Below are 10,856 nucleotides of genomic sequence, written 5' to 3'. Positions count from 1 at the left end.
ATCAGTTGTCATCGGGAAATCGATGCTTTTATCACGCAATCGTTTGTTATATTGCAAATGATTTATTTCAATGTAGCACAACGGTGATTAAGGTTGTGCTTACACTGGAAACGCGAGTGCGCTAATATTGATTCGCCGTAACACGACAGAAGCGATGACGACCATAATTTATAATTCTCACCGGGGCATTTGACTGAACATTATTAATTTGCGCAGTCGGTTGAACGTTAGGCGCATTTACATATTGTATCGTTCATTATACATATATATATCTGTATGTAGTCATTTTGCACACGATAAAAAACTGTCGTAGAAAAGTTTTATAATATCAATTTCGTGCAAATGCTTTCATGAATAAAATAAATTTTGACTCCCGGATTTTGGAGAAACTTAAGAGGAATATAATTTATTCGTGATCAATTACAAGATGTCAATAGTTTTAATATTAATGAGAATAACGATAAATGGCGACATTAATTTACATATTATATTATAATTTATATATTATAATAAGCCATATTTTTTTATCATCGGTCATATATTATACTTTATTACCATTTTATGAATTAACGATTTTATATCTCCAATTCAATTATTTGATTTAAGCTTGTAAATAATGTTTCTCATATCTGTATATCGATGTAATAAACATCATAAATATATCTAGCATGTAAAATTATTTTAAATAAATATCGCATGTATATTGGATATATCATATCAAAAGATATAATATTAAAGGAAAAGTATGAGTAGAAAAGTGATATCTTTCGTATATGTTCCGCAAAAGATTCTAAACTAATCTGGGACAGTGATGGTGTTAATAAATACGAGAATTTTATTTTTTTTTTATAAGAAACGATTTGCTGTATTTCGGTTTTGAAAAAACTCAAACTCTCCAATAACATAGAATAAAACAATGATAGAATAACGACAAGTTGATGTAGATAACGACACTGACGCGTGCCAAGTAAATACAAAGCTTTGTAACCACATATAAAAATCAGACATACATAGAGTCAACGTAAGAATTAGAATTGTGAGCAAATTCCTTGACATTCACAATGCCTTTCGATAGTAACTACGAACGTTGCGTTATAATAAAGCTATTTACAAATTACAATATCTTGTAATAATAGTCATTCGCGTCGCTCTTCAATATAATGTCATGTACATACGTAAAGTTCGATGCGCTACGTAATATCGACAATATCGATAGTAGTTACTAAAACTTTGGTTACGCAAAAATAGACGTATATATATATATATATATATATATATATATATATATATATACACATATATATATATATATCTACACATATATATATATATATATATATATATATATATATACGTATGTATATATGTATATCCGAACTATTCGCTTCCTCATTAGGGATTTGTTAGAGTTTATGTACCTATAAACAAATGTACAATAATTACAAGGGAAGTAGGACATTGATATAATTTATAAATAGTACATATATAGCAGATTATTACATTATATCAATTATTTATTTCCCACAATCGCAAAAACGGAGAATATTTCAGTCGAAAGTGATGAAAACTAAATTTGTTCCCCTGCAGTTCTGATCAATTTCGAATGAATAAAATGTTGAAAAATATTGCATATATTCATTGTTTCTCTATTTGCTTGGCATTCAAATATTTGTGCATGTGAAATGCCAAGCAAAAGTACATAACTTCATTTTTCAAACAAGGAATACTATGCAATATATGTCTGAAACAATTAATTATATAATATTTCTGCATCTGCATGAAGTAAAAAGCAGATGATAAGGTTAATTATGCACATTTGCACATCTGCTCGTACAAAATATTTAAATAAAAGATAGTGTTAAAATTTCAGTGATCCAAATCTTATTTGAAAAATTGACTTTTCGCAATAATAATACTAGTAACAATATAAATCAAACAGTATAAATAATAAATAAATTCCGCGCCGAAACATGGTATGTATTTTTTATACATTCTTCTTTTGAAATAAACGTAAGAAAGCACCGCTGTCACAAAGTTTATTTTGCCTAAAATTATCGTAGTGATTCGCATATATAGCAAATTCTTCATTTCGCCGAGTGATTGAAATAGATACGTGACAAAACGTTCATTTCTATTTATCCGATTACGACGATTACTTTCGTTCGGAAATAAAATCTCCGTAATTGCGCATTCATTAACAAATTCTAGTTGCACACATTCGCACGCGTATAATCTCTTTCACGGAAGCTCATCGCATCGCACATTCTCTCCCTCTCTCTCTCTCTCTCTCAACTTTCTCACTCGGAAATCACAGTTAAACATTGGTTTTTCGACGTTTGGTGTGGCACTCGTCATCCGATACTGAGAGGTACGCGGTCCGACAGAGCAGATAGACAGAGAACGAATAAAATATCGAAAAATTTACTCTCGCGCGCGCGTCACGCAACTTTTAATCGTAAATTAAAATCTTGTCGGTTCTTTCTGAAAAAAGAGTTTATTAATTTAATAGCACTGTTTAAATTGCACACATTCAAATGTACGGCCTTTCCGACGCGCACTGCCGTTCAATGCGGCCTTTCGTCATAAATTCGTCGCTTCTGTGGTCTCAACTGATAGGCGGCGATTCGTTTTCGATGCTCTCTCTCAGTGGCTAAGAAAATTACCGAGTCTGAAAGATAATGCCGAACAGCAGACGAAAGCAGTCAACTCGGCGACGTTTGCATTAGGCGTTTAACCCTCGGGCAGCGGAATGTTTAGTCGCATGGAATGCGCTACCTGAGCTCTCCCGTTTAACCACATATAGTACAAGTTGTTCATTTCAAATAGTCCTTTTATTTTGATTTTGTTGTAAAACTAAACTACTGTGCTACGTAAAATAATAAGGATCGACGAACGTATAACTATCAAATAAAAAAAGATGAAAAATAAAATAAATGATTATTTGAAGGCAACCAGAAATAACCAATATATATTATATACTTTTACAATTTATTCTAAAAACGATAACTTTAGAAAATCCCTCGTTGCTTCCCATGCATTATTCAATACTGCTGAACGAGGGTTAATCGTCCTAAACGTATTTCAAATGCAACGACAAGATTGAATCATTACTCTTGCAAAGCTGAGGTAGGCATACGCGGTAACGACGATATTTTATCTCTTTGAGAGGAAAAGACCAAACATACAGACATAGTATATTACTTTTTATCGAAAATAGCGCTCGCAGGAAAACGCTTGAATACCATCGAGACCTATTAAAAAAAAAAAAAAAAATAGTATTGAAATATTTTAGTGTCTATAAAATATACCAAATCTGTCTGCAACATCGAAACAGTAATGATTCGCACCTAGAGATAAAATTAGAGGATGTTTCGTGTGCATATTACTTTCGGATTCTATATTAGATTTTCAATTATAAGGTAAAAAAAGCTTATAGCGTACAGGTTTGCGGAAGACGCACCGAGCATACTATCGCATAGTACAATCGAGAAGAACGTTCCTACCGCTTCCGGTATCCGTTCTACGACTTCAGGTTCCTGTACTGAGATTTGTGACAAAAGCACCGCGTATAGTAGAACCGATGTGCTCCCCGTTCACGTGCTCGAAATCCGTAGCAGAATCACAGTTCGCCGGTCGACTCGTCTCGCGAGCTTACTCGTCCGGCTCGCGAGAACCCTTGTTGCCGAGAACTCATTGATGCATCCCGGAAGTGGCACCCAGACGAGACCCGTAGATAGAATACGGCGAGAAGTACGCCAGTCCGGTCGCGTGCGGATGCGGCGGCGGCGGCGGCGGCGGAAGCGGCAGACCGAGCGTCGACAGAGACGGTGTCAGGAGCGGCGAAGGTTTCCCGTAGGGATGGTAGCGCGCGGTGGCAAGCGGGCTCAAGGGTGGCGTAGGATAAGACCTCGCGAACAGAGGATGAGTCGGGTGCAGCGTCGGGGGCGGCCCGGGCAGCAGGGAGAGCGCGGCGGCCGGGTCGGTCGCGCCGCCGCTCGCCGACACGTTCGTGTGACTTCTGAGATGCTGCAGCAACTCCTCGGACGTGGTGAATCTCTTGCCGCAGTACGCGGTGTCGCCCGCGATCCAGTTACACACGTAGGGTAGTTGGGTGCCCGCGGCCAGCGCGGCGAGCTGCGCGTGCGCGTAAACCGCGCTGAGCGACCCGTAGGGCGAAACGCTGCCGGGTTTGTGATCGCACTGAGCGCACCCGGCCGGACAGGAACCCGGCGTCGCGCCCGCGCCTGACGGCAATTTGCCATTGGTGATGTTGGCCACTGCCGCGGCCGTCGCCGGGTTCGACAGTAGGTGCGAGTTCAGTTGGCAGCCGGTGCAGAAGGGATCGCGGCATATCGGCATCAGGCCGTCCGCGGGACCGCCGCTGGTTTTCAATCGCGCGTAAAGATAGGGGTTGATGCCGTTCTTCAGGGCGGCGTGATGGGACATGAGCGAATTGGCCATCACGTCGATCGGCAGCTGACCGGGACTGTAGCCCAAGTAGGCAGCGGTGGAGACTGGTAGACTGACGCCGGGCTTGAACGTGCCCAATGGGAGATCCTTGATAGACGGATCGGCCATCGCCAGTACGCTGACGGGACTGTAGGCGGGTTTGACTTGTAACGAGGGACTACTCACGGTTGGCTGACTCGTCGAAGCGTCCGCTGTGCTCGATGGCACCAAGGGTGCCGAGCTTCTCGATGCCGGCGAGCCCCGGCCGACCTCGCCGTTCGGCGTCGCCGTTTTCCTACCTTGCGGCGTGACCGCGCGCGTCGACGCGGCGCTCTGATTGCTCGGGCATCGTTTGCCGCTATTGCCAGGTGTCCTCGATCGGCCGGACGTCGAGTGGCTCGACGTTGATCGCGACTCGTCCGGCGTGCACGCTTTCTCGCGTCCCAGGCAGGATTCGTACGGTTTGAAGCTGGTCTTCGTGGACTCGCTCGCCGACGTTGGCACCGTGGCTGACGCCGTCACCGCCGGCGAAGACTTCTCGCGTGACTGCTCCGTAGTTTTGGATGATCTGCTACTCGATGTCTTGTCCAAGGAACTTAGTAACGATTTGTTGGACGGTGGATCCGCTCCTATCTGACTGCAGGTCTGTGCGAGCAGCGCGAGTGGACTCTTCTTCGCATCCAGCTGAAATGAAAATGCGGAAAATATTTATAAAATCAATTAAAACTTGCATTTGTGCAATTCTGAGTGGGATATTTATATTTATATTGAGAAATGACAAGTCGATTTTTTAATACTTTATTAATCCTTGATATGTCGCGTTAAAGAAAATAATTATCTTTCTACTTCTTTAGGATATAATCTTTTTTTATGCGAAGTTACATTGATCATATAATTTGAATTTTTTGTTCAAAAGCAACATTTCGCACATATTAAACCTTTCATGTATAGCCAAAACATTTTTGTTGCCTTTTAAAATTGAATTGTTGATTTTTAAAATGACCGATTTACATTTTTCAACATAAAATTTCCACCCTGCATTTCATCATTTCGAAAATCAATGTTAACGTATGATTGATATGTAAAACTTTCTTATATATTTATAAACACGGTGATGAAACTGTTAGTATTAATTGACTCGCATCGGTAATAATTAACGTTTACCGATCGCGAATCTGATCGACCTCCTTTCAAATACATAACGTCGGTGATTTTCGATCAACTGCTACACCGCAATATACGATCTGACAACTCTCGAAACTTGGCGCGTGACGCGTCTGGATGGAGGCAAGTCCAATTAATGACGCGCAAACCGCAATCTGTAGCGCCATGTCACTCTTTTGCCGAGCGAGAACTGACGTGGATAAAGGGTGCGTCGGACAAACTTATCCCACGGAACGCCCGCCCTTTTGATTTATCGAGAAATTTTTTTACGCGAGCGACGTGTCCCCCAGATTTTTTCCTAACGACCTGTCAACGTTAAAATTGAATTACTTCCACTAACAATGATAAATGTATAGGTATTCATTCTAAGTTTTATGTACCTGCACCTAAATTTATATACCTATGAAATTACGACTAACGATCTTTATTTGCGGATAAACCGACCGTATAACAGGCGATGTTTTCGCGCGCATATATATTCCTACGAATCTGGAATATGACTTCGTCAATGATGTGGAACGTTGCCGCGACGATCATCCGCGCGGAGTCTCGCTTTCCTTTTTGCCAAAAGCGAGACGCGCCGGGGAGATATAATCAATACGCTATTGCCCGATACAGACGTCATTAGCGTGTAAGTGCAGGAATTTAATATCGGCGCCTTCGCGCGTCTCTCCCGGCACAGAGCACGGTGCACGATGATGCACTCGGTATAATTAACGTATAGAGAAGCGATATTTCTCGTCGACTGATACGTCCACCGAACAGATGTTCCGCCGTAATTAAAATGCAACGATCATGCAACACTAACACGCCGCCGCGCCGCGCCGCGCCGCGCGCTCACGGTCGGTCTGTACTAATGGCGCGACGCCGACAGATATTAATGCCGTGAATTGCAACAAGCCATTACGGCAACGCGAGGCTATATATTAATTGCACTCGTGAAAGTTAACGGGAACGTTCGAACGTAATATTTTAATCCGCTAATGCCGCCCGCCGGCTTTTGATTGTCGACGCTAATTTATGCCCCCTCGAGAGACTTCCCTCCGCCCTCTCCGCGCCTCACGTGACTTCTGCTGAAATTCGTCGAATATCTTTTCCTTTTCTTTTTTCCTTCTGTAGTCGAGCCGACTTTTTCACAGGTGTAAAGGTATCACTTTCGCTAAAAAAAAGTCTCAAAGGGAGAATAGAAATTTTCCTTGTAAGAATCGATGTTTTGCCTTTGTTCTCACTATTAGTTCACCTGCTGTGGAAACTTTACGACAAATGATTCACTGGTTAATGGTGGTCGAAACCGTTATGTTACTGATCGTTTGAATAAATTGTTTTCATTTTAATCTAACATCCCTCTTCTTTGAGCTCATATTTTGGCCGTTTAACGTACAAAAAAAATTAGTCTAATCAAGACGAATATATTCAAATCAATACAATCGAAGCAAGACCATCTAATTTAAAAAAAAAAAAATTATTTTCTTGTATATTTCAAGAATATTATAATTTAATTTGAATATTATAATTGTCGCATATAGTCTTCTTTTTCCGATTTCTTCTTCATTGTATAACATAATAAAATTGAATCAACATTATTTGTGTTCACGTAGAGAATATTGAATTTTAAAATAAGACTAAACTGTCTTTATCGTATAATATGAATGTTCTTGATTTGAAAAAGTGCTGTTATTCTCTATACAATATTTTTTGCTTTCCATTAATAAAAAATATTTTTGCATAATAAGAATATATCTTTATTGAATTATATATAACGCTTTGATGCAAATTAACAATTTATCTTCGTTTAACGCTATATAATCTCATTTCAAGATTTACATGTCAAAAAGATACATTCTCTAAAGACATTCTCTAAATAAGAATGTTCTTTCTTTCTGTGGCGTGCATAGCTTTGCTAGTAATTGAGCGATTGATTTTTTCTTTGTTTTTTCTTTGCGAAGCAGATTACAAATTCCATCACTTATTCATCAGATTGCAAATTCAGTTGCGCGTACGAAAATTTTTATGCCTCTTAAATATTAGAGAGATTTGAATGTCTGAATATAAGAGTGTAGAACGCGCGTCGACGCGCGGCCGTCGTCTGTGCCGAAAAGCCGATCGAACGCTCCATTCCGCTCGCTTTTCCATCCCATCCCCGCGCGCGCGCGCGCAACAATCAGCATTGTATTACCGAATCGCGCTTTGATTTATGACGCGCGTAAATCAGCGCGCGACGCGCGCCGTGACTTTTGCCGACGCACACACTCCGCTGTCCCCAAAAATAGTTTACAGGAGTTCGGAGCGTAAAACGCGGCGCGCGTGTTTCCGTCGGGATTAACGAAACGACGACAGGCGACGTTAATGAGCCGCTAGGAAAGATATTTTCACAGCGGGACTCGACATCTCGGCTATTTGCGTTTTGCGTTAATCATATAAATATTGGCACGGATATTCGTGAGGCGACGACGAGATTGCGTGTATCGGAATTAAATTATTCTCGTTTTAATCGTTACTCCGATTTTCGGAGTCGTCGTGTAATCTTATGGAACGTGGCTTACGCGGCGAGAGTTATTTATATCTCTGCTCGGCCTGTTTATTATGTTTAACTCATAACGTGATTTATATGCAACATTTCGAATCGATTTTTTTTCACTCTAGACATTCTACTCCGCGAGACGAGCGAATGTAAAGTTTTTTTTTTCAAGCACGTATACGTTGTTACTTCGCCGCGCATTTGGAATGCAAACGACAAGTGGGGAAAATATCGCGTCGTTAAACGCGGAGACGTTTAAACGTTGAGAGATGCGTATCTCGACAAATCGTTAACTCGCGACGTACAAACAGGAACGGCGGGGTATGAATAATGGACTCCGTAAATAGCGACTAGTCGGAAGAGTAGAGAAGAGTGGAGGAAAGAGCGAATAGAAGCGAATAAGAGCGCAGAGAAAGAGAGAGAGAGACTAACCGTAGTAGGTAGCGGCGTGAGGTAATGATCAGGACGGAGATACTGATTCGCGCTGGACGTCAGCATCTTTCGCGGTCGATCCTTTCGCTCGCACCCGTCGGTCGTGTACGCGTCGACGAAAGCACACCACTTTTTTTTTGTTTGTTTTCTATCACACTATCGGCTCCTCATCGGCGATCCACCTGCGTGGATCCGTCGCACTTTTCCCTCCCTTACATCTGTCGCAGCGGCGAGACAACGGTAACACTCTTGGACGCGGAGCCATGCACCAGGCTGGCTGTTGAGCGGGCACTTTCTCGTGCACGCGCCGCGATACGCACCCTTTTTTCTTTCACAAGCACCAAACCATATGTGAGGAGCAAAAGGGAAGGTGGACCGTCGTCGCGTCGGAGTACCCCGCGCGACCCACGCGAAAAAACAAAAAAAGAAAGAAAACGACTTCACAGTAGCGTTATCCCGCGCGATATATCTCGACACACGTCGACGCGGTGAGACTCGACTCGCAACTAAATCGCTCAGCGCGGAGCGGAGCGACGTGGAGCGCGCGGTTGCCCTTCTCGTCGCTCGACCCTCACCCCTCCACCACCGTTCAGCTGACTTCCCCTACCCCTACTCGTACACCGCAGATTCGTGCTCCCCCGGGGAGCGTCTCCCGGCTCCCCTTCTTCTTCGCGAGAGTCCGCGACATCGTCGTAGGGTGCTGCCCCCCCTCCGTCCTCCGTCCTCCTCCTCCCCCTTCTCCACCACCTCCTCTCCTCCCGGCCGAGCGGAGGACGATGTATCGCGACTGTACGGACTACGACGCGCGGAACGACACGAAACACCACGAGCGGCGGCGACTAACCAATGCGGGCGAAAGAGGCGAACGCAAAGGTGACGGCGACGGTGGCGGCGGCGGCCGTAGCGACACGGTGGTCGTTGTCGGTTCGCGCTACGCCGACACTTTTGCCGGGTGCCGGGTGCGAGCGACCGACCCGGCCAACGACGTGTCAACTGGCGCGGGGTGCCCTCTCTCGCGGCTCTCCCCCACCACCGCCGCGCCACCGAGGGAGTTTCTTTCGTGTACAACCACGTAGTTCGTACTCCGATACTGTTACCTCCGATGTTTTCGCTGACATCGTGGCGTTGTTAAAGAGATATGGATGCCACCGTGTAACGCCCGGCACCTGCCCGCTCCCACGATGTGCGGCGGGCGCGCGCGAGAAAGCGAGTGCGCGCGGAGAGATAAAGGCCCATCTACGAGACGCGTTGAATTCTCGTGATCGTCGAATCGCGCTTGACGAACCGATTGTTCGTAGGAAAATTGCCCGTCCGGTACTTTTATTTTTATCGGGAGGAAATAACGCGCTCTGACACGCGAGGAAGCTCGGTCGTTCGCGTCGAATTAGATTCGCGTACGTCGAACGACTCATATTATACTTGACTTTTCATTGTTCTTTAAATCTCAGAGTGGTTTTGCTACTAATATATTAGAGCGATTGCGATAGTACACTAAAAGAGAGGGTCGTTGTCACTCTAATTTGAGTAAATGCGCGGGCACTCATAAGGTAGGAGTGAATTTTTCACTCAAATTTTTAGAGCGGTTATACTTTACCGGAATGATACGATCTCTTATTCTACGGCTGCATTCCGATATTCACTGTCAGTACTGAAAATCTATATTTTTCTATATTTTATGTCACGTATACTATTGATTTTCAGTACTGACAGTAAATGCAGCCTAAATCACGATTCACTAAAGATCGACTGATATATGACCCTAATAGTGTGAAATTTAATTTTCCACTCAAAGTTGTAGAGTGACATAATTCACTGCTATATGGACACTGGTCTACTGCACTCGAAAAGAGTGCCCTTTCACTCGAATGGAATGCGATTTTACTCTTTCTTAGAGTGAGGAATCACTCGAAATGCACAGACACAATTTTCACTTTCCGTTACACTTGCATTTCACTCATTTTAAGTGATATTTCACTCTTCGACTTTTAGAGAATGACCATTTCCTAATTACGAAATTTCGTCTCGCATAGAGGCTGGGTGTAGTTTCAGCCAAATTTTTTTTATAAGCCTTTCTTTAAGAACCGAAGGACACGTTCAGTCCTTTTGTCCTTCAGAACCCTTTACTTGTTTAGTAGGGCTAATTCAGACAGAAAGAAAAAAAAACGGAAGGCTATAATACTTCTCGCGTACGAGAGGCGGACGTTTTATTTCATCGTCGCATCCTAGTGCGTAGAGCAATAAAGTATCGAACAATATAATATACGAGTAAGTAGAGCGTGAAGCAGTATAACCA

The 10,856-nt window shown here is 43.0% G+C and overlaps 1 protein-coding gene across 1 annotated transcript; it reads right to left on the bottom strand.

The window, feature by feature from the left end:
• Positions 1–1,319: 1,319 nt before the first annotated feature.
• LOC112453145 (zinc finger protein Elbow) lies at positions 1,320–9,177 on the bottom strand. Its single transcript, XM_025013717.1, has 2 exons — positions 8,564–9,177; positions 1,320–5,133 (listed from the first exon to the last, which is right to left on the bottom strand). Exons 1-2 carry the CDS (start codon positions 8,627–8,629, stop codon positions 3,691–3,693), a joined length of 1,509 nt encoding a protein of 502 aa, XP_024869485.1. The 5' UTR covers positions 8,630–9,177; the 3' UTR covers positions 1,320–3,690.
• Between the last annotated feature and the right edge of the window lie 1,679 nt (positions 9,178–10,856).

Source organism: Temnothorax curvispinosus, unplaced genomic scaffold (assembly GCF_003070985.1).
Source record: "Temnothorax curvispinosus isolate PA1 unplaced genomic scaffold, ASM307098v1 QBEX01004092.1, whole genome shotgun sequence".
Taxonomy (NCBI): Eukaryota; Metazoa; Arthropoda; class Insecta; order Hymenoptera; family Formicidae; genus Temnothorax; species Temnothorax curvispinosus.
Note: the sequence above shows the minus strand (reverse complement) of the source record. Positions and strands in the feature narration are given on the sequence as shown.